This window comes from Passer domesticus, chromosome 25 (assembly GCF_036417665.1).
Source record: "Passer domesticus isolate bPasDom1 chromosome 25, bPasDom1.hap1, whole genome shotgun sequence".
NCBI classification, from domain to species: domain Eukaryota; kingdom Metazoa; phylum Chordata; class Aves; order Passeriformes; family Passeridae; genus Passer; species Passer domesticus.
In genome coordinates this window covers 1,294,973-1,319,185 of record NC_087498.1, presented here as the reverse complement: position 1 = coordinate 1,319,185, position 24,213 = coordinate 1,294,973, and the positions used below count along the sequence as shown (strand labels likewise).

Genomic DNA, 24,213 nt, shown 5'->3' with positions numbered 1-24,213 from the left:
TGCCCCCTCCCAGAGGGGCTGCACGCTCCCCGCAGAGACATCCACGGCTCAGAGCACCCACACAGCCTGCCCCAGCAGCCATGCCAAGGAAAAACCCTTTGATCTCTTTTCTCCTATCACCCCTGAGCTAAAACTCTGTGGTCACCATCTCCCAGCACGGGTGGGAAGCGTGGCAGGCAGTCCCTGCACCCTGTGTCTGTCACCTCATTTTTTGGTAAGGAAGATCAGCTAATCAGTGAATAATCAAAGGTTGTTCATGAAAGAGGGTGACATCAAAGCAAATAATTTAAGGAACCCCTCGAGGGCCAGAGGAGTTGTAAGGTCTGAGGCTGAATCACATGAGCTCAGTTTCCATGAACTGTGTCTCAGTTTTCCTGCAGGTACAAGTTAGAAATGCTTACGATAAATGTTTAGAATTAGTTGGGGAAGGGGGGAAAGTTAAATCACACTAATTATAGCCATGATGGCTTTGGTGCAGTGCCATTTGAAAGCATAGGTGTATTCTACACCTAATGCAGGAGGCATTAAAAGGCATTGCTTCTTGGGTAAGCGGGGTGATGTGAGAGCAGTTTCAGTTTGGGGAGTAGTAGAGTAATTCACTCTACTGGCAGCATTCCAGACCACAGCCATGAAGGATGATTTGGCAGCAAAAGAATTCCTGCTTTTATTTAATATTTTGTAGAGAGGACAGTACAGACCAGTCACTGGAGAAGGAGGAACAGGGGAGCTCTGGGACAGGAGAGGGGTGGCTTGTCCCAGGGCACCACTGCTGAGTGGTATCGTGAACTCAAAGGCAAGAATCTGGACAGTTCCTCTGCAGGTCCTACACTGCAAGCCTGGGTGAAGATGCAGCACCCCATTTCTTCTCCTACCTTTCTGATTTCTTTTAGAATTTAAGGGACTTTGGGATTTGAATCATTTGTGCGTTTCTGTACTGCCTGCTCTGGTATAGACCTCACCTTTGGAATGGTTTCTCCAGTGCCAATGACAAGGGCCATGCACAGACAAGAGTGACCCAGCACTTGTTTAGCTTCCCTGGATGCTTGTCACTCAGAAGAGAGCCCTAGCTTGGACAGCCAAGGTCACTGACACAGCTGAGAAAGGTCAGAGGAGCCCCTGACCCATTTATCTATGGATCCCTATTTATTCTGCTAGATGCTGCAGAAATAATAATCCAGCAAGGTTCAAACACCATGGGTTCCTTTTAAATTAACTGAATGTGGCTGACTGAAGTAACCACCCCCAAACACTTGAAGAGATAAACAGCTTCTCTGATTGCTCTGACAGGAAGCATTTCCACCCTTGCATGTCTTGGGGATGTACATAACATAAGAAACCTTACGAAGAGGAAAATCACAAGCTTGGGAAAACACAGCAACAAGTCAACAACATCTTTAAATGAGTAATAAGTCAAATATTTACTCCCACAACACTTCAGGCAAGAATCCTGTGCCTCAGCTTTCACACAAGCATGGACAGCCTGTGGAGAAACATCTCGTACTTTTGTGGCTAGAAAAATCACCAGGTCCAGGGCTGTGCTTGGGAAGTTTATTTCCAGCCCTTGGAGGAATTTGTTTCTCCTTCACACCATTTGTCCTTGCACATTCCATGCTGTCCTCACACCACAGCCAGGCCAGGAATTCCACCACAGCATCCAACAGGGTGTGATGTCCCCTGCTCTGGAGGAGCTGCTGGGAGGTCCCTGCAGGACGTCACACTGCAGAGTTAATGGCAAAACTGAGTCCCTGGAACCTTTGCCTTGCTGTTCATTAGCTGGCAAACCACTGCCAAGATCTGCCCTTTTGGGGTGCCCTTTCCAGGGCTGTCAGTGTAGATGTATTACACTTGAGTCCTGCAGGACTGCAAACCACCAGAGTGTTCAAACAGCCAAAACATCCGTGACTTTTAAATAAAAGTACTCAAAATATTTTCTATGTAACAACCTTGAAAAAAGGCTGGGCTCTTTTTCACTGTCCAAAGAAATGGTGGGAGAGACCCCCTTGTCTCAGACCTGCCCGTGGCCAGGAGCCCCAGGGCTGCAGGAGGAGGGGTGGGAGGGAAGGGGGGCTTTGAAAGAAAAGCCACATTCTGTGGAGCTGTGAGGCTGCCACAGTGATGGGATCATGGCATCTCTCCGCTGCCTTTTGGAAGATTTCTTCAGAAACCACTGTATTTTGTTCATTTTAGGCCAGGTTGGATGGGGCTTGGAGGAGCCAGGGAGAGTGGAAGGTGTCCCAGCCATGGCAGGGGGTGGAATGAGATGAGCTTGGAGGTCCTTTCCTTTTCAAACCATCTGGGATTCCAAAAGATAATAAAAGATATTTTCCCATATCCTCAGCCTCCTACAGCCCTGCTGCTGTCAGGACTGAGGAGTCCCATCCTGATAGGTCCAGGCTCATGAGTTTGCACATCCCTGCAGCCACCACCCACCCAGGTGTCCAGCTGTCCCCACCACAGCTGGGGAGCACCTGGGCACACAGAAGGCAGCTCCATGAGGCTTGGAAAGTGGCAGGCAAGGGGCATTCTCTACACTGCCAGCAGAAGGCAACTTAAGGAATTTACCTCACAGTTTCAAGGAGATCTTGGATGTTTCAGATCTGTGTTTTCTCTCACAGTCTTTCATTTTACATTATTTTTCGTTATTTTCACATTGTTCCACAACATGTCAAAACATCAGACAGATTCATTACAACACAAACAGAAGACACTTTGATGTAGGAAAAAAAGATGTTTTAATGGGTGCTAAGTAGCAACTGCCCTTGGGGGGTTTAAAAATAAAAATAGAAGCAGCACAAAATAATATTTTAACCCTTGTATCCCAGGATCACCAAAATATAGAATGCAGCATTGCACACAGAACAGTGCAGGCAATAATTTTCTTTTTGCACTCACTATGAAAAGAATTTTGAATTCACATAGATTTTTGGTGAGTTTTCTACTACTTCTTTGGAGGAGAGAAAGTTATAAAGAAAAAAGTAAAATTCTCCAGGAGTATTTTCAAAAGGGCTCACAAAAGTGCATGGTTTTGTCACAGGACACCTCTCCAGAGCATATGCAAAGACAACTTCCAACCTTCTTGATGTGTCACCTGCAGTGACACCAATGCCAAATAGAGCTGGTTGGAACACGGTGGTTTGGGATTTTTTGTGGAAGGTGATCAAAATGTAGAAGCCTATGCCCCCCAGGTGTCCTGCTCTTCACCAGCAAAACTCCAGCATTTTTTAGTGAAGAATACAAAGGCATCTCAGTAAATTTTTCAGTGAACTCCTTTTTCAGTGAAGCAATTTCCTACCCAGAGCCCAAAGCCAGCTGAGATGCTCCAGATCCTTTGCTATGTGACCTGTGAGATCTCAGGTGCTCTGAGCAGGTGGAACAGCTCAGAGAGGTTCCTCTTGTATTGCTGGGCTCTCCTGAGGGGCTTTTCTCCTTTGTGCTTCTGTCCTTGTCCCTGGCACAAGCCTCCTCCCAATGCCAAGACATTCCCAGTGCCACTGGGAGGGCAGGGAACGTCCTTCCTCAGGCTCACAAGTCTGTGAGGTTCACAGAAGGAAAGAGTAAATAAATTTCCCTTTATTTGGTTGTTGTTTCTCCTCGTTTTCCCATCACACCCACCAGGCTGTGTGTTCAGTCCCAGGAGGAGCTGAGCTGTGCCCTGTGTGTGCACAGTGACAAAGAGCAGCCCCTCTGCCTCTCCAGCACCCAGATGACACAGCCCACATTGCTTTGCTCATCAGGGGATATGCCCCATCTATTCCCACTGAATTTAACCACACCAGCTTTCAATTCAGTCTCATCTTAGCTCAGCTTTAAAGGTCAGTGCTCCCTTGCTCACCTGGACACAGCCTGGTCTAGCTTGGGGTAAGCAGCATGGGTTTCTTCACGTGCAGCTGCTCATCAGGGCAGGGTTGCAGCTATCAGACCCCACGAACAGCCTGGAAATATCCTCTTTTTTTCCCAAATACAGCTTGTGTATTGAATCACTCAGGACAGACTCAGCTGCTCTCACACCCTGAGATGAGGAGAGCTCTGCTCAGGCAGCTCACAGTGACTGTAACGTGCAGAGGGCTTCAGCACCACGCTGGACCCTCTGGCTACCAGCACAACCTCCTCCAAAGGCTCCACTGGAAGCCAGGCAGAGGAGATGAGCCTTTAGCTGGAGATGGCAGAGTGAGACAAGCACAATCAGCCAGGTTCCCTCCACCTCCCAACCCCAGTTTGTCACCCACAGAGCCAACCTCTGTCCCTCAGTCCTGGTGTGGTTCACTAGTCTGTGTAGAGAAAGCCAGTCCAGTGGGATGGACCCCTTCTCTCATGGGCTGCTGTCTCCTCAGAAGCAGATGTCTGTCCACACACTGGAAAATCTCCCTGTGGGGGCTGGCATGGCCATGGTGACAGAGAGATGCTCTTGGGCCCAAGGACATGCTGTCCTATTCCAGTGTCACGGGGCTTCCTGTTCGCTCTCCAAAACTTGTGAGACAGCAAGACTGCTTATGCTGTTGGGAAATGTCCTAACTTGCTTCATAACTTGGAGGAGCTCAGGCAGACCACCCTGAAGGAGCCAGCTCTCTCTGGCTACTCCTCTCCATCCCTCTGCAGCAGAGCCCGGGCTGTGATCAGATGTTAAATGCTGAAATGCTGTTTGCTGAGGCTTCTCACCCTCCCACTTAGCAGAGGGGGTACACAGAGCCTGGCACTGAGGCTCATTCTATGCAAACCACTGCGTGACTGATCAGAAACCTCTGTCTTTGCTTCCTGCCAGAGACCTGAGCATGAACAACATCAGCCAGCTGCAGCCCCGCGCACTCCGACACCTGCGCTTCCTGGAGGAGCTGTGAGTACGGGGTGCTGCCCGGGCAGGGGGTGCTGGGCTGGGGGGACACTGCAGAGGGTCCTCCAGCACTGGCCACAGCTTCCAGTGCAGCTCCTGCAGCTGCAGGCTGAGGTGGAAGCTGACTGTGCTGGGACAGGGTTTGTTTGCTGCTCCAGCTTAGGTTTCACTGAGGTCATCACCTTCAGGCTGAGGTGGTGCCAAAAGCCAAATAAAAGAGGACCTAATCTCTCATTCAAAAATCAACACTGTACCCTGGAGCAGAGCCAGCAAAGAGAGAGCTTCTCCCACCCTTCAGCAGCCAGGGTCCCCCTCACAGCCTCCTGCAGCCCACGTGAACCCCTGGGCGCTTCGCAGGTCGGGTGGGACCCACCCTGCAAACTGCAGCCCAAAAAGCTTTCCCCAGAGGCTGAGGTGTCCCACCAGTGTGCACTGAGGTCTGAGCAGACACACTCAGACACAGCAGCAGTCTCAGTCCTGGGGATCAGCATGTGGCTGTGTGTCAGTGAGGAGTGGCCCCACTTCTGAAAGTGTGAAAATTAACCAGCAGCACAAGAAACCACTGGAATCCTTTGTGAGCCCCAAAAAATGGGAGCCCAGGGGGCAGAATGTTGAGGTTGACCATTTCTGCATGAGTAAATTGCACCTGTATGGTCTTACTCCACTTGACCATGAGAAATACCTCCAGGTGTTATTCTCATGCTGTTGGTACTTTCAACACAACAGCTTCTGTTGGAAAACACAATTTCTTCAAAACACTGTTATTGCATTCATGAAATCCTAATATTAATGTTTCATTTGATGTGTGTTGTAAACTTACTGTGTATATAACAGTTACTGCAACTTAATCTGCCTAAATGAAACACTTTCACTTTTCTGAATCAGATCTTGCTGCCACCACAAGGCACAGCACTGGCATTTCATAAATGGTATTTTCCAAAATGTCAGAATTACAGATATTACCCTAACACCTGTAAGGGTGGGGAGGCCCTGGCACAGGGTGCCCAGAGCAGCTGGGGCTGCCCCTGGATCCCTGGCAGTGTCCAAGGCCAGGCTGGACAGAGCTTGGAGCAGCCTGGGTTTTTGGAAGGTGTCCCTGCCCATGGCAGGGGTGGAATGAGAAGATCTTTGAGGTCCCTCCAAATCCAAATCATTGCAGGATTCTGTGATTTTATAGTACAGGTTTTTACTTCAAATGGTCTTGTAACTGATCACCCTCTGTATTTCAAATTCATTAAAGCTGTAAGGGCCCCAGCCACCCAAGCCCCCTTCCCCAGCAGGCATTTACAGGCTGACAAGGAGGCATTTTTGATCCTGTTCTGGCTCTGGAGCCAGAGCTGCCCACAGAAGTGGGCTCTTCAGCACTTTGCACCCATCTTGCAGCCTTTCTCCTTTCAACGTCCATGTTGAAGTGTGGGCACCCAGCACCTTCACTGGGGGTGCTGAGGCTGTTCACACACACAGACTCTGCTGTGTACAATTAGCAGTTGTCTTGCTGCAAGCAACCGTGTCCTGATTACGTCATGTACAAACAGAGCAGCCTCAACCAGCAAGGAATAAATATTCATAGGTTCCAAAAGAGCCAGCTTCCCACAGCCAAAAATAATTATGAATGAAACAGGCAAAGGGGAAAAATTTAAAGAGGAAAATCTGAAAAAATAATTGGAAGGTGTTAGATAACATTTTACTGGAGGTCCAATGTGTCACAAGTCCCCCTTTAGAAAGGACTGACATCACAGTTAGGGGAAGAAATGCAAACTGCAGCATCATATAGCTATGCATAGCAAAGTGCCTGCTTGAATTTAATAGCATTAAGATAGTAATCCTATTTATGGAAATCAAGTAATTTATATGAAATCAAGCAAGGAAGGATTTTGTATATTATGGCAAATTAAAAGTGATTCTTTCAACAACAACAGCTAGACAGGGACAGTTTGTACAGCATTCATAGGGCTGTCATTGGCCAATAATGCAACTTGCCTGGCATTTCCCCTGCTCTTTTCATTTATATCTTCACCAAATTTTCATCCCACAACATTACATCAGGACCATGACATTCAGGCTGGGATCGCCCTCTGTGCCAGGACACGCATAAGAATCAAGCAAACAAATCCAGCTTGTTTAGACATCCTCAAGGGAAGTTTGTTCAGGTTTCACAGCTCAGATCTCTGCTGATTTCATCTGCCTGGGACACATTCCCAGTGGCTGCCAGGGTGACACGTAGCACATGAGACCAAGCCCTTTGTCTTCATCCCCATGGCAGAACTGCCTGTGCTGGGACATGCCAAGTGAGTGAAGAGCAGAAAGCCCTGCTGAGCAGTGAGGGACAGTGCAGTTACCCCAAACCCACCATCCCGGTGGCAGTGTCTCCTGGGCAGGAGGGAGGCCTGCCTGCCTGCCCTCCTGCCTGTCCCCCTCCAGCAGGGAAGTGCTGACAATGAAGAAGACTCTCCTGCAGTTCATCCTGGCTGCAGTGCCTGTCTTCAGTTAGATGGAAAGCCTTCAGCAGGTTTCTCACCCCCAAGGATTTTGGGTGGCATTATGGTCCCAGTCTGCCTTCTACACAGAGTCACAGAATGGTCTGAGTTGGAAGAGACCCACAAAGATCAACAAGTCCAACTCCCAGCCCTATACAGCACCATCCCCAAGAGCCACACCTTGGTCCAAATGCTTTTTGAACTCTGTCAGGCCTGGGGCCATGACCAGTTCCCTCCCCTGACACAATATCAGGCCAATCCCTTGGGTCCTGTCAGTGCTCACAGAGAGATCAGTGCCTGCCCTCATCCTCCTCTCCAGGGGCTGAACAGAACAGCTGCCCTCACACGGCTTCTCCTCAATGTCCTTCACCACCTTCACTGCCCTCCTTTGGATGCTCTCTAATAGTTCAATATCTACAGCCTTATGTTCCCTATTATCTGCTGGATAAACCAAGTGAGTGACAGGCTGCAGCAACCAAAGACAAAATTTACAAAATTCAGTTCAAGGTGAACAAAAACAGATGTTCTGGGGCTCTGGTCAACCCCAATTTTTTTTTTCACCTGAGAGAGAAAAAATAGTTTCATCTTCTGATTACTTCTTAACATTTAGTCTTTTACTTTGGGTAAAGCTCTAAAAGAAAATGGTAATTCAATTTATATTTGCTTTATTGTCAAAGATAACTTAGGTGCTTGAATCTTACAAAAAAAAAAAATCAGAGGTTCCACAGCAAAACTTTGCCAATTTCAATCCAGAGTTTCAAATCTCCTTTTCGAGATTCTATGAAATGATCTGATGTTCAGAAACATCCCAGGAACTCTTGACACCCCTTATCCTTCTTCTATAACCCTTATCTTCTTCAACAGTCAGAGAAAGCCCAGGTTCCTCTGGCTCCTTATGGTTCTCCCCTCCTGCTCTTGCCCATGATTCTCTGATTCTGTCTTGTCTCTCATTAGATTTAGCCCCAGTAGCCCAGGTTCCCGTGGAGGAGAGCTGGTGTTTCACACCTTTCACCACTTCTCCTCCTTCCGTTCCTCTATTTTAGCACCACCCCAGGCTCCTCATGGAGGTGAAGTTTCACACAAGTCAGAGATCAGAGATCATGGCTGAGCTTGTGCATGGAGCTGGGATTCAGCAGAGGAAAAGGAATAATGGGAAAGGGGAAGACCGCTGCAAAAATGGGTGGATGAAGCACATGTGTCCCATGGACAACAAGGAAAAACGTGCCAGGTTTCACTGCTGAGGAGCCCTGTAAATCCAGGCTGCTGGGCCCACCTGAGCCCTGAGCACATTAGTCCTCTGCACACGCCCACACCGGGTGGAGGCCTGTGAGGAAGAAACCAGAGCAGGGTGGCACATGAGGGTCCTGAGGACAGCAGAGCCATCACCCAAGCACCCGTGACACCCAGCCAGGCTGTGTCCCACAGGGCATTGGCTCCCCTCTTCTCTGGGCACCGAACATGTCCTGATGAGATCAGGGGGGATGCTGTGGTTAGGGCACAGATGAGGGTACAGGGACTGCTCCAGCTCACTCCCTGTGTGGTCTGGGTAGTTATTTTCACTGCCAGAGCTTCATTGTCCAGCAATGAAAGCAGGCCCTCAGGTGTGCCCTGTGGGCCAATTGTATTTACTGAGAGCTGCTCAGGAAGGTGTTGTGATTGCAATTAGTTCTTATGCCCAGGGGATGCCCAGAGACCAGATTCTCCAGTCTCAGCTGCCTTTGAAGAGGCAATGGGAGAGGGGCCCTCAGTGGCAGCAGGCTGTGCTCCCCTCTGGCCCTCCAGTCTCCCCCTCCAGAGACAGGAGAGGCTGCACCAGAGGCTGCATGGTCCCAGCCCAGGCACTCACCAGACTTTCCCTCCAAAGAAAACCTGCACAGATAGAGGTGTTCAGAGCTGGGCCTCACACAGGCAGGGAGCAGCCCAGAGTTTAGTATGTCTCCTCTTTGTTTCTTTCCTTTTTTTCCCCCTTCTTTTCTTTCTCTCTTTTTGGCAGCAGGAAGATTGTTTAAAGTTGCTAATAAATTCCAGTTAATGAAGCCTGAAAAGCCAGAGCTGGGAGCCAAGAGAAACAAGAGCAATCAGTACAGAAGGAATAGAAAGAGATCTTGAAAGCCGGCTTGGGAATAATAACATGTTGAAATGTGTTCGCCGGCGAGGGCTTTGTTACCGCGCTTTGAATCCAAGCACGAGCGCTCGGTGCCAAGAAGAGAAACTGCAGCGAAAGGCAGGTGTTCATTGCCATTCACCTCTTGCTTCGGGGCACAGCGGCAAGATCAGACCCCTTCCCAGCCACTGGCTCTTTCACCTGCCTCTTCTCGGGCCCCGAGGGCAGAGGGACTCAGCGTCACGGGGAGCGCAGCGCAGCAGGCTCAGCACCGCGCTCAGGACCCACCGTCACCTTCTCTGCCAGCCTGGGGGACCAAGAAATGGCACGAAAGCAAAATGAAATAAAATGCAGGCATGGGTGCTGGGAATGTGAATGCAGCAGCCCTCTCCTCCTGCCTTGCACCTGTGAGGGAAACCCCTTCTCACTCCCCTTTCCATGTGGGTCCAATGGAGCCATCACAGCTTATGGGGCACCAGCGCTGCTCTGGGCTGCCCTTGCCTGGTGTTAGGGCACCCCCACCCCCTCATCAGCTTCCAGGCATCTGGAACATCCACTCTGGGAGGGTTGTTCAGCACAGGCTCTCACTCCGAGGCAATGTCAGTCTTGGAGGAGGCAGCACTGTAGTGATGCTGGCAGTGGGGCATGGTTCCTTTGGGAGTGACAGCTCCTCCCTGGAAGTGGGGCTGGCATTCCTGGGCAATGCTCACATGTGCTGGCACTTGGGTCAGAAGCTGCTTCTGGAGCAGTGCAGTAACGTGTCTGAAGTAGGGGACTCCTGAGACAGCAGCTTTGGTGGGGTTCCATGACACATCAGGCTGGACAGGTCTCATGGAGACACAAAGGCTTGTAGGGCCATGGCCTTGTTTTGCCATGCTGAGATTTGGAGGCAGAATCATTGCTCCTTTCACCTTGCCTGGCACAGCCCTCTGTTTCCAGATGGCCATAGCTAAAGAGCTGCAGCTCTGAATTCTTGGCCCCTGTGGATCCCCCAGGATTCTGCACGGCTCCTGTGCAGAGAAGGCAGCAGGGTACAACTCGCTGGCAAAAAGGAGACCAGCTCTGGTTGGTCCAGGACTTTCTGTCGCCCTGGTTGGCACCAGTCCTTGGCAGAGGATGGTGCTGCTCATCAATTCAGTGGGTGAGCAGAAGCACAGAGAGAGTTAAAGGATAATTCCTCTGATGAAGCCTCCCAAAACTCATCCCTGTGCATGGTGTGAGGGCTGTCCTTAGCACTGGCTAAGGTGCAGGTGAGGACAGGAGACAAGGGATTCTAAGGGGTTGTCTATCATGAACATTGACCAATGAGGCCAAGATATTGCAGCTGCCCAAATCAAATTCAAATTGTTTTGAAAATTTAGAGATTTCCATTCTATTTATACTCCACTTAGACCAGGGAGAGTGTTCAGCAACTGAAAAATCCTTGCCAGTTCAGATAGCTGGCCCCAGTTTTCCTGCAAACTGCTTTCCATATGACTATCTATGTTCTGGGGTACCCCAAGCGGGGCACCAAAAGTAGAGTCAAAAGTGAAAACTGCTCTGAAGATTTGGAGGGAACAAACAGAAAACTTTGCAGTTTATAATATAAAGAGATGGAGTGAAGATGTTCAGTGTCCTGTTCATTAAGGAGCTGTGTCTTACTAATATTACTTGGCAAATGCATCCAAACTGGCTTGCATATGAACATTCATGTGGGTTGAAAACTGGCTTGAGGACCATAAACAAAAGAACAAATGCGATCAATCTATCGAGTTGGAACAGGCATTCAAGGGGGGTACAGCAAGCAGGGCTGGAAACAAGCACAGTCTTCTCCTCAGGGATGGAGTGAGACAGCAGAGACCACATTAGAGGCATCTTCAGGAGATACCAGACTAGGACCAGCTGCAGATTCCTGTGTGAGAAGGAAGAGTCCAAGCCTGGCCCTTTTCTCAAATGCACCATGTTTTCACTTGTTGACTTAATTGGCTTCATTCCTGCTTTGCACCAGCACAAGAACAAACTCAGGCATGACAGGGGGGCTGTGGTCCCCTGTGTGCCCAGGGGAAGGCCCAGGCTTGGCGTGATGACACAATTTAGGCAAGAGCATGGAGTATCTGGGCACACTGCCTCAAGAGGGTGAGTGCTTGAGAAACCAACCCGAGCAGGAGATCAAAGGGGCGGCCGACACTCTCAATAAAAGTTTGGCAAGGGGAGAATTTCACTGGGATATGGACACACATGTTTGTCCTGTCCTGCCAATGGGCAACGTTCCTGCCTCCTAATGTGAGTGATAAGAGCATCACCGAGCTGCCTGAGCACCTGACATGAGCGATCTTGCCCAGCACAGCCTTCGGGCGTGCCATGGAAGTTGTAGCATGACCAAGAAGCCCAAGATACAGGAGGGCTGAGCCTGTGGTAACTGAACAGCAGCAACCATATGGTGGTAAACCATGAGTTTGTTCCAACTTGGAGTGTATTGGGAATGCAGATCAAAGCCTGGAGGAATGTTCCCAGAAATCACGGGAGTGGTGGAAGGGGAGGCGGGGGGGCAGAATCTAAAATCCACCACGAGCTTTCTGAAGCAAGCCAGCCACATCCAGCTGTCACCCTCCCCTTCTACCTGCCCCCTCTCTTCCTCCTTCTATCAGCCACTGGAAATCCAGAGCTTTCTCTTTCTTCCAACCCTATGTCATAGTGTAAACTTCAGGAGAGCAGGACATAGCACTGAATCAGCTCTGTCCTAAAAAGAGCCCTGAGCAGACCTAGAGCTGAGCCCATGTGCTGTGGACCAGAATTTCAGCCCTGCAAGAATAGCTCCTCTTCCCTGTGCTTAGGGCAAAGGCAGTGCCTTTCTGTCCTCCTTGGTGGGGTATTATCCACCCAAGCCTCCTCCACAGAAGGAGTAAATTAGGAGCTGTCTCAGGGGATGTCACACTGGCAGGATCACTCTAAATGTTATTGTTCCATTTTAAATGGAAAGGAAGAAACCATTTCACTGCATTTCCTGTGGGATCTGAATTCTGCAGATATATTCAATGGGTGCCTGTCTGCCAAGCAGGGGAATTTCTGCAGAGTTTGAGAGAGAGGGACAGAGGGAACCAAGCACTTGGAAGAGTGCCAAGTGCCCATGGACAGAGGAAGGGTCACACACAGGAAGATGTTTATGTCTTGGCTCTCTTACATGAACTGGCATGGGAGTTAATGGCATGAAAAAAAAGATGGTCAGGAAGAGGCTCCAAGAACTGGAGCCCTTCTGCTCTGGAGCAAGGCTGGGAGAGCTGGGGGTGTTCACCTGGAGAAGAGAAGGCTCCAGGGAGAGCTCAGAGCCCCTTCCAGTGCTTAAAGGGACTCCAGGACAGCTGGAGAGGGACTTGGGACAAGGGCCTGGAGGGACAGGACAAGGGGGAATGGCTTCCCACTGCCAGAGGGCAGGGTTAGGTGGGATATTGGGAAGGAATTCTTGGCTGTGAGCATGGTGAGTCCCTGGCACAGGGTGCCCAGGGCAGCTGTGGCTGCTCAGTCCCTACAGGTGTCCAAGGCCAGGCTGGACAGGGCTTGGAGCACCCTGGGCTAGTGGAAGTTGTCCCTGTCCATGCCAGGGGGTGGAATGAGATGAGCTTTAAGGTCCCTTCCAACTCAAACTGTTCTGTGGTTCTATGACATGTTTCCAGTGGTCACCCTTGACAGGACACCCACACAGGACACCCAAAAGCTCACCCATTCCTGATCTGCTCTCAGACAGGTGGCACAGCCGTGCTCCTCTGCCTGGAACACCTGGCTACACCCCCTGCATCATGCAGCACCTGTCCTGGCAGGTCTAGCAAACATCCAAACCCACACTTCCAGACCCTGTGTGCACACCCCAGCCGTGCAGCCCTCTAGAAAACTGAAAACAGCCTGTGTGCACACACACAGACATGTCCCACCTCCCAGCCCCTGCACAGAAGTGGGCAGAGCCCATCCAGGACCCCAGTGACACTGTCAATTGCCTTGGGAGGAGAGTTCAGAGAAGTGGTTGTGGTTGGTGCCTCCCTTTGTGCCTGCTCCTGGCTTGGCATGGACTCCTAACCTGGAGAGAGGAGCTGGGCTGCCTCAGTAGCAAGGAGGAGGCAAAGTATGGAGAGAAGAGCCAGAGACCAGAGGTGGCCCAGGGACAAGGCAGATCTCAGTGCAACAGGGCCAAGCACAGGAACATCTGAAGCAACAGTGAGGCATGGGGCCTTACCTGGGGCTGGGGATGCTTTGAATCTTTAAATTCACCTGTGAAACCTCTAATTTCACCCAGTGAAACCAGGGCATCTACCACAGAATTATTTCCCCCCTTATGTTCTGTGTTACCCACAGTGCTGAGATGCCACCAGCTGGCTCTGCATGTGTCCCACCAGCATCTGGAGCTCCCCACCACCCTTCTGAGGCCAGCAGCCCCAGCCTGGGCTCCATTTAAGCTTCACATTCCTCTCCTGCTAATCCTGGAGGTCCCAGATCCATTCAGGGAGCTGGCAAACACTCAAACACACCCAGGGAAGTGAACAGAGAGGCACGGAGCTGCCAGAAAAGACGCATTGAGCCCGGGGTAGGTGTGAGCTGCTGGGAGGTGAGGACAGACAGCCAGCGAGGAGGATGCAGGGAGCAGGCTGAGGATGCCGTGCAGGAACACCTCCCCTCCAGGCAAGCACTCCAGCCTCCCGGACAGCACTCCCTCCCATGTGGAAATCAGCAATCAAAAGCGGCAATTACCCGAAATCACAGCCCCTAAGTGACAAATAGCCCAGCCTGCCAGGCAGATCATGTGCTGCAGGAGGCAGGTTCCAACCTGCTCACACATATTAAAGAGACGACCCTGTGCTGTTTATGCTGTCAGAGGCCTCATTATGGGAGCGATTTTCTCCAAGTTCCCGAGGGGAGGGAGAGCTCAGGCACCCACACAGCCACAGGTGAGCCTGGCTGCCCAGAGCACCTTGGTCCCCTCGGTGACCTCTGCAGAGCCCTGGCTCCCCTGCTCTCTGCTTCCAGCCAGGACTGCACTGCTCAGCCTCCACACCTGTCTCCTTCCCCAACAAAATGCCTAAAAAGAAACGAGCTTTGTCAAAGTTCAGTGATTGCCTTTGCCAGGTCTGTGCCCAACCTCTTGGGCCTCGTTTGGAATTTCTGTGAGAGTGCAGATGAGCCTGGGCACAAAATATGTTCCCTGGTCACAAATTATGTTCCCTGTCTCTGTCTTGGAGATGCAATATTCCACTCCAAGTCAAGTAGACAAGTTTCTTGCCCAATTTTAGTAGCAATTTAGGGTCTTCATCTGGTTGTTGAACCTGCCTTTATGATTTCTGGCTGATGGACCCATATTTGTCCTCAAAACAGGAGCAGAAAGAGAAAAGTCACCTCTTCTCTAGGTCAAGCCTAGATTCAGGAGTCCTGGACTCCAGTCCTGGCTCAACCACATTCTCCCACCACAGTCCTGATGATAACAGTGATGCAGTTTCTAATGGCAGTGAAAAATGCAAATACCTTTTAATTCCCCAGCCTGTTCTGGGCCTCGTTAAATTTTGAGTTCTAAGATCAGGTGATGCTGTACAACGGCAAATCCCACAGGTTTCCTTCAATAAATTCTTTCAGTAAGTTCTGAATGTTTTTCCCTGATCTATGTCCCATTTTTCCATTGTGATGTTGCTTTTGCTTCATCTTCCTCTCCCATCCCTCGGCCCTCATTCATCAGCCAGGATTTAGGGGCAGTCCAGAAACAGCTCTCCCCTGCTCCAGTCTCTCTGCCAAGGCCTGGCATAGAGCAGGGTCTGTAGGCTGGGCACTACCTGTGCTGTAATTTCTGTGCTGGGGACCTGTGTCTATGCAGAAAATGGCTTTAAGCCATGAGCTGTCTCTGGATGCTGAAAATGCTGCATTCAGGTCTGGCAGGAGCTGGGATTTCCTTTGCGTGTTCCTCAGGCTGGGTGAGGGGATGATCCCCAGCTCAGGAGTGTGGCTCAGCTCACAGGTGCTGCAGCCTCCTCTGGAGGGGACAGTGGCAGCATGGACGAGTTGTTAAGCCTCTGCAGACAGGGGACTGTCATCACAGGGAGGCTGACACATGACTGCCTCTTCTTTTCACTGCAGACGCCTCTCTGGAAACCAGATCTCCAGGATCCCAGGGGAAGCTTTCTCTGGCCTCTACAGCCTGAAGATTCTGTAAGTAACTCCCTCCTCTCTGCAGAGCAATCCCTGTCCCTGCCTCTCCCCAGCCCCTGGCACTGGCTGTGAGCAGGGACTTGCAAAGCTTCAAGGTGTGGGGTCAGGTGTGAAACCCAGCCTGGCAAACATGCCCTGTGGTCACTGGGGAGCTGTGTCCCACCCCCCTGACTGAGCTGCTCTCCCCAGGGCACACTGCCCAAAATGTGTCCTGGGAGAACCTGCAGAGGTTCACATTTTACATAAAACTCACCAAACCCCCCTCAAGCGATGTCCCCCAGATGTGGAGTCCAGACCCCAAACTGGCCCCATCTGCTCTGCTGCTGTGCTGGGGCTGGGTTGGAGCAACTCAAAGATCCAGGTATCTGGGAAAGGGGCCTGTGCTCTGTCCAGCTCAGCTGTCCTCACCACAAACCCCTTCACAGCCCAGGAGGCCTCTGCAGGGCTCTGGGGTGACCTGGGAAAGGTGGGATCTGTGGGCAGTGTGACCTGAGGGATCCCCCAGGGCCCATGGAGGCAGCTGGACCCCGGAGCACTGCAGCCACCAGGGATCTGCTGACCCTGCTCAATAAAGGTCACTGCAGGCAGCACCCACCCCTGGCCAGAGGGGCAGGTCTGAGAGACAAAGCTCCTCTGGAAACTTTGGAAACCCCACTCAGCTGAGCTGGCTGTGCTGTGGCCCTACACTCACACCTTCCTATGGTGTCTCACTGCTCATGGAGTCACTCTGCTTCTTGTGTCCCTGTGACAGTCCTCAGGGTCTGTTCAGGATGTTGAGGTGGGAGTCCCTTTCTCCCTCAGGAACCATCTTAAAAATCTTCTGCAATAAACATTTCATCCCCAAGGGGATGTTTTGAACTCAGCCACAATGTGAAATTGTTGTAGCTGGTCCAGTTTATGCAGAGTGAGCAGGTACAAACCTGCTCCCAGGATTAGAGAATATAAGGCTGTTTACTACGTCTTCTGAAGATGTAAAGTATGAATCCTGCCCTAAATCTCAGGGCTTAGAGATTTATCCATCCCCTGCATTAGGCAACAAATCAAAGGAACTGAGGAAAAACCGCAGCTCTCCCACCCAATTTCAACAAGAGGAGCCTTCTGCTCTGGGGACGGGGAGCTTTTCAAGGTGCTTTTGATCAATTCTATTTGTGTCAGGCCTGGGTAAGGGCGAATGCAGCGTGACTGCAGCGCCCTTCAGAGCCCCAGGGGAAGGGGAGGGTGAGCTCTGCCCTCCTGCCCCAGGACAGGGCTCTCTGACATGGCCACAGCACCAGCAGGGACACACTCAGCAGGGACCCCAGAGCCAGGAGAGGAGTGAGGGATCAGGGCATTTCCATCTGGAAATGGTTGCATGGTAAAGCTTTCTCCAGGCTGTCCTGTGAGAGCCTGGGTTGGTGTCCTGCTGCAGGATGAGCTGCCTTGCTCTCAGCCAGGCTGTGCCAGTGGCACAGGGTGGCATCTGGGCTGTCATGTCCCCCTGGCTGCAGCCCTGCCTGAACAATGTACCTGCTTAGGGGCTTGGTTTAATGGTGGAGCTGGCAGTGCTAGGTTAGTGATGAGACTCAATGATCTCAGAGGCCTTGTCCAATCTTAATGATCCTGTTGTTCTCTGGCACTTACCTGACCCCAAACCTTTCCCAGGGGGTGTGCACTAGCCCAGCCACAGGGGAGGAGGGTGGATGCTCACAGTGACTGGTCCACCCATGAACCTCTTATTTAACAAAGTTCCTGCTTCCTAAAATCAGGGGCACTACCAGACCCCACATCACTGGGAGCATTCCACTTTCCAAAGACTCTGATGGTTCCCTGGCCTGTCTGCAGTGGAATGTTGTTCTGCCATGTGCTCTCACACAGGAGATGCTCTGATTACCTTCTGCAGTGCTTCTGTGGGCTCCGCTCCAACGAGGTCTTTGGGGGAATGCAGTGGCAGGTCCCTGCACCCTCCAGGAAAAGCAGTCATTGACCCCAACCTGTTCCTCTGTCACTGTAAGAGTGAGGGCAGCAGTGAGGGACACGATGGAGACAGACTGGTCCCTGGGAATTGCTGGAACAGGGCTAGAAATGTTGCCAGGACACATCTTAGGAGCACTGAGCTTAATCACATTGGAAGGGCTCTTGGCAGGGGTGGGGACTCTCACTCATTTCTCTACTAAGAGAAGACTGAGGAAAACCGCAATGTACTGAAGAAGGCAGGTGAGGCCACCCTGTGTTTCCTTCAGGTTGTGAGTAAGGTCCCTCAGATCACTGCAGCAGTGACCTGGCTGGGGCTGGTGGCTCTGCAAGGATCTGCTCCCTCTCTCCAGCAATCAGAGGGAACAAGGGTATTCCCTCAGTCTGGCTGTGGCCAGGGTTGGAGAGCAGAGCCTGGAGAGAGGCCATGGGGCTGGATCACCCTCCTCCTTGTGCCCTGGGAGTGACCAAAAACTCTCACCCTCTTCCCAAGCCACAGCTCAGTTCCCTCTTCCCTTTGCTGCACTTCTCTGTGCCCCATCCAAGCCTGCTGAGGGTCAGAATCTACTGCTGAGCTGGTTCCACCAAGATGACCCTGTACCCTGAAACTCTGAGACTGCAAAGATAAATTTCAACCTAAAAGACTGGGAGGAGTCTGGGGCTGCTGGGGAAGTGGTTTGTAGGTTTGTAGGATGCTGTTGTTATGGACACTGTGGTACTACAGAGATAAGGGTGCAACCCTTGGAGCTGTACATTGGTGTAAACTGGTGCCTTGTGCAGTACACAGAAGTGTGCCAGGGAACTGGGGAGCACCAGGGAACTGGGAAACACCAGGCTGGCCCCAGTTATGTCCATGTGCAACCACACTGGGAGAGGACAGCATGTCACAGGGCATGAGGTGCTCACTGCACTGCTCCCCAACCAGAACAAATCTGTGCTCCTTAGACCCTGTGTAACCATTCCTGCAGCCATGTGCTTTGCTTTGCACTTGAATCTCCACCAAAACACACAGATAGGGAATTTAATCTCCCCCAAAAGCACAGAGATATTCCCCTCTCCAGAGGGTATCTGGAGATGGGACTCTGAAGACCCCACGAGACAGGAAACATCAGAGAGATGCTGGGATGTCAGGTGCTAAAAGACAGGAGCATGGAGGAAAGTCCTGTCTCCTCACTCTAGGCAGAGGCAAAGCATTGAGTTTATACTTAACCATTCTGGCTCTGCTGAAAATCAAGACAGAAGAAGACTCAGAGACGGCAAATGGGCAAATCACCCTTCAGGCTTTACACTGAACTTCCCTGAGAGTGTTGGCCAGTGAAGGGCTGCTGGGCTGGGACCCACCTGCACTGAGACACCAGCTGTGATGCTTCTGCTCCTCTTGATGCTGGGCAAGCTCTGCCCAGGCCACGCTGTCCCACCTGGCACCTGCCCTGCAGGACACAAGGCAGCAGCAGAGCAGCCAGAGGACAGCAGGCAGAAGGAGGAGGAATTGCCCAGTCCTCACCTCTGGGGAGCCTAGAATAGAAATTGCAGGGCTGCTAGAAGAGTGGGATGGATGGGGCTCCCCCACCCATGTCCTGCTCCTGCAGCTCCTGTGCACAGCTGGTCCCTGGGCAGCACAGGGGGCCCCGGGGGTCCCGCTGCTCACAAGGGTCACTCCAAGCCTCTGGCACTCTGGATTCACAGCTGCCTGCCCCCTCAGCTCCTCTCTTGTGCCTCTCACAGCACCCTGCCCCTCTCATCTCCCTCTTCCCCTGCCTGGGGATCTTCTCCCCTCCTGCTGGCCGTGCTCAGGGGCAGGGAGCACCAGGAGCTGCCTCGCTGCTGCTCCCAGAGCCCGTCCCAGGGGGACACACTGCCAGGCTGCTGGCACCCCTCTGGCATGGCTGTCACCACACAGCACGTGGGGCTGCTGGCACTGAGCCCTGCAAGCCCAGAGTCATGGGCTGTGCTTCTCCTTCCGTGCTGTGCAAGGGCCGTGCAAGGCCCAGTGATGGATCCTGTGGGTGTTCTCTGCAGCCCACGGGGATGGAAACCTCAGCCAGGTGGGCACCTGAGCCACAGGCACCAGCACAACCTCTGGGGCTAAACCTCAGCCAGGTGGGCACCTGAGCCACAGGGACCAGCACAACCTCTGGGGCTAAACCTCAGCCAGGTGGGCACCTGAGCCACAGGGACCAGCACAACCTCTGGGGCTCCTGCTCCTGCAGATGGATTTGTTTCTGCAGCCAACGTGTGCTAGGGAGATAAAACCCTGTGTTTTGTCCTGCAGCCCAGTGAGAAGGACTGGGAGTCTGGTGATGAGCAATGAGTCAGCTGAGGTCACTTAACCTGGAGCAGAGGGGAGTGAGGATGGACACAGACCTTCAAGGACAGGCTGCTGCTGCAATGAGTCAGGAAATACATATTCTCCATATGTGAAGACAAGGACTAGCAGGCTTTGGAGTAGATGGTAACAGGGGTATTGAGGATGTTGTGTTTATAGATATGGGGGCTGTGTCCCAGGCTGGCTGAGGTTTGACAAGTGACAGGCGTGGTGTGGCTGGGAATGGCTGCCCCAACCACAACCAGCTGAAACCTGGGGTGTTCAGGAGCTGACTCACAGCTGGGTCAAAGATCTTCCCTCTGGTGACAGGGGGGTCCCCTGAGGAGGCAGGCTGATATCTGGGGATGGAAACAATTTTCCTAGTTTAATTTTAGTGTGCTAGAGCCCTAGGCTAATTGCAATCATGTGCACAAGTAAACTCTCAGATGCTTCTTGGGCTGTCAAGGGGCCTGGTGCTTTCCCAGTCTTTTCAGAGAATCAGTTTATGTTTAAAAAAGGATGGGAAACACCCTGGGAATTCCTCCACCAACCCGCCTGTGCAGATGGTCTCTCCCTGCCCTCAGAGTGAATCCCAGAGGTTCTGGAACCTGGAGCAGAATCTTGGCTCTGCCTCCTCTGGCTGCTTCACTGCACAAAAACCACCTGGAAAGTGGCCATGAAGATAGGCCTGTGCAGAAAGCGTGCAGGGGTACACCCAGGGAAGCAGGTGTGTGGAGACTTGGAAGGGAGCAGGGGGAGAGCCAAGCTGCCCCACTACAACAAAACATCGTGCCCCAGATCTGCTGGGATGTGCTGAGATCTCCATGCATGGAGCCTGGAGCCAGCCAAGGGCAAGGGGAGAGGTAGCCCCCCTCAGACGAGGGCACACTGCCAGGGTGGATGCTCAGCAGCAGTAGCTGGTGCTCAGAGGTTTTCTCCACTGGCAGGTCCATCCCTGTGCAGAGATTTTGGGAGTGTACCTCTCCTGGGGGCTGCTCTGCAGCATGGTGCACCCACCTCCTCTCCACACAGCTGATGCTCCTCAGTGCAAACTTCATTGCCAGGATCATTGGAAGCCACTCCACAGGCTGTTTTTACCCCCTGCAAGCTCCTTCCCTTGCAAAATTAACTCCTTGGTCCATGATCTCCCAGCCTTGGAGCTTTCCAGGGTGGCAGAATATGCTGCTTAATGAGGGTATCTGGAAAACTGCAAACTTTTCCATCCTTCCAGACCTCCTCATGAGCTGCCTGGATGCTTCTCACCTCTCAAGTGTCCTGGCTGGAGCTCCATCAGCCAGGAAGCTCCCATCCCAGCTGGCCATGGGCTGACTTGGGCTGCCACAGCTTCCCAGACATCCCACCCTTGCTCAGGTATCCCTCCCCAGACGCTGCCCTGCACAGCCAGGAGTGCCCCCGCTCTGACTCCTGGCGGAACATGCTGCAGCAGCCCCAGGGCTTACTAGCCAAGAAGGAATCCCACACCAAACCCCACAGGGAAAGACTCCAAGTGCAACCACAACCTTACCCAAAACATGGAGGGCAAAATGCCCGGGTGCATCCCCTTGGCTGCAGACCCTGCGCCCGCAGCGGGCCCACGCTGCCACTCCATTCCCCAGCAAGCCCCAAGCAGCCTGTGGGAGTGTGCAGAGCCCGTGCTGCCCAGCCTGCCTGCACAGCCTGGGGTGTGAGCACTGCCCAGCAGAGCCCTGCACTGCCCAGCACAGCACTGCCCTGCACTGCCCGGGGTGTGAGCCCTGCACTGCCCAGCAAAGCACTGCCCTGCACTGCCCTGGGGTGTGAGCACTGCCCAGCAAAGCACTGCCCAGGGTGTGAGCACTGCACTGCCCAGCAAAGCACTGCCCTGCACTGCCCGGGGTGTGAGCCCTGCACTGCCCAGCAAAGCACTGCCCTGCACTGCCCTGGGGTGTGAGCACTGCCCAGCAAAGCACTGCCCAGGGTGTGAGCACTGCACTGCCCAGCACAGCACTGCCCTGGGGTGTGAGCACTGCCCAGCAAAGCACTGCCCAGGGTGTGAGCACTGCACTGCCCAGCACAGCACTGCCCTGGGGTGTGAGCACTGCCCAGCAAAGCACTGCCCAGGGTGTGAGCACTGCACTGCCCAGCACAGCACTGCCCTGCACTGCCCAGGGTGTGAGCCCTGCACTGCCCAGCAAAGCACTGCCCTGCACTGCCCTGGGGTGTGAGCACTGCCCAGCAAAGCACTGCCCAGGGTGTGAGCACTGCACTGCACTGCCCAGCAAAGCACTGCCCTGCACTGCCCGGGGTGTGAGCCCTGCACTGCCCAGCAAAGCACTGCCCTGGGTGTGAGCACTGCCCAGCAAAGCACTGCCCAGGGTGTGAGCACTGCACTGCCCAGCAAAGCACTGCCCTGCACTGCCCGGGGTGTGAGCCCTGCACTGCCCTGTACCACCCCAGCAGTGCCCAGCAAAGCACTGCCCAGGGTGTGAGCACTGCCCAACCTGCCTGCACTGCCCAGCAGAGCCCTGCACTGCACTGCCCTGCCCAGGGTGTGAGCCCTGCACTGCCCTGCACTGCCCCAGCAGTGCCCAGCACTGTCCAGAGTGTGAGTCCTGCACTGCCCAGCACTGCCCAGCCCTGCACTGCCCAGCAACAGCCTGAGGTGTGGACTCAGCACTGCCTGAACCCCCTCCCAGCACACCCTGCCCCAGCCCTGCCCATAGTTCCTCTCCATCAACAGGTAGGCTGGACAGGAGTGGCCCTGTTCAGCACATGCCACATCCCCTGGATGGGCCCTACGCAGTGGCCACCTCGCCACCCCCTCCTCTTTCCTCCTCAGCAGTGACCACAGGACCTCCCGTGGCCCAGGACAGGTGCTGATTCACCTGGAGTGTGAACACACATCAAACATCCCCAGAAAAGTCAAGTTGCCCCAGGATGGCAGTTTGGAGGTGGCTTGGCACACTTCAGAAATCCCTAGACAGACCCTACCTCTTGGCCAGCCCTGAGCCTGTGCAGTACAGAAATGGTTTGAGACAAAGGGAATGGCGTGGCCCATCCAAGAGACGCTCCCATTGGGAGGGAGAAGGAACGTGCAGGGGTTGGAATGTCTTTAATCCCCATACATGGGCTCCAGGCACAGTTGCCTCCAGCAATAACAGCCCTTTGACTGTGCTGGCTGAGCCACTTCAGCCTCCCAGGATGGGGACATTTTATCATGCACAGGCCTGCACCTCTGAGGGCTGTGTGTCTGCTGAGGCTCTCTTGTGCAAGGATCCTGGTGTGATGGGACCCGATCCCAACATTTTTCTGGTCGTTCAGGCGTGGTCCCTGCCAACAAACAATCCTCCTACTTCTGAAAATGAAACCTGACCTCTGAGGAGCTGGGATTTATTCTGGTTCCAGCCAGACTGCTGTGGGCAGCAGGTGGAGTGTCCATGTCTGCAAGCCCCACTAGCACCTGAACAGTGCCCAGCAAGGTGACAATGCTCTATCCATACCTGGGTTTGAGTCATTGCTGCTCTGAGCAGCCTTTGCTTGTCATGTTCATCAGTGTCCAGAACTCGCTCCAGAACCAGCAAGGTCATAGAATGACAAAATTGGATTTGAAGCAAGCTTAAGGACCACACCATTCCACCCCCTGCCACTGGCAGGGGCACCTTCCACTGGCCCAGGTTGCTCCAAGCCCCAAACCTGGCCTTGGACACTTCCAGGGATCCAGGGGCAACCACAGCTGCTCTGGGCACCCTGTGCCAGGGGCTTCACCAGCCTGAATAAGTTCTAAGAAAATTAGACTCAGCAACTGAGAAATCACATCAAGTAGACCAGGATTTGAGTTCTGACTAAGGTCATCTCCAGGCTGCTGTGAAGCAGCACCTTGCTGTAGGAAAGCAAATGAAATCCAGGGATTTTGTTGGAAGGCAGGAGCTGAGGGAGAGGCAGGAATAGACAGATGCTGACAGACAAAGGCTGAGGCCAGTGTGATCTGGGATCTCAGGGTCGCTGTGATTTTGTGGACTGTCACAGACTGTCTGTGCCTCAGGCAGTCACCCTGCAGCAGGCCTGGGGCCCACACAGATCCTGCACCACCACCCCTGCTCACACCCTGGAAAGCAGGGTGCTCCCTGGGGGGAGCAGGAATGTCGGGGGGGCAGTGTCTGCCCCAGGCTTTTAGGACCATGAGCCAGGAGATGACAGGTTTGCAGAGTTGTTCCCTCTTTTCAGTGCTGCTGACATTAACGTGCAGTGACCTCTTGAAGCAGAATGTGTTGGCCATCCCTGGATGCTGCAGGTGCTCTCAGTGAGCTGCAGCATTGTCTTCCCTCTTCTTATGCAAGAGCAGTACCCCAAAGGGCAAAATGCCACAACTTAGACAGAGAGGGACCCGGTAGCCCTGCCCCAGCTTTTCAGA

At 52.8% G+C, this 24,213-nt stretch overlaps 1 protein-coding gene across 1 annotated transcript in view; it reads left to right on the top strand.

Moving 5' to 3' along the window:
- LGR6 (leucine rich repeat containing G protein-coupled receptor 6) overlaps positions 1-24,213 on the top strand; it is a 151,653-nt gene that overhangs the window by 51,139 nt on the left and 76,301 nt on the right. Inside the window, exons 2-3 of the mRNA XM_064399090.1 lie at positions 4,760-4,831; positions 15,497-15,568. Of these exons, the coding sequence (XP_064255160.1) occupies positions 4,760-4,831; positions 15,497-15,568 (144 nt within the window). The remainder of the gene's footprint in view (positions 1-4,759; positions 4,832-15,496; positions 15,569-24,213) is intronic.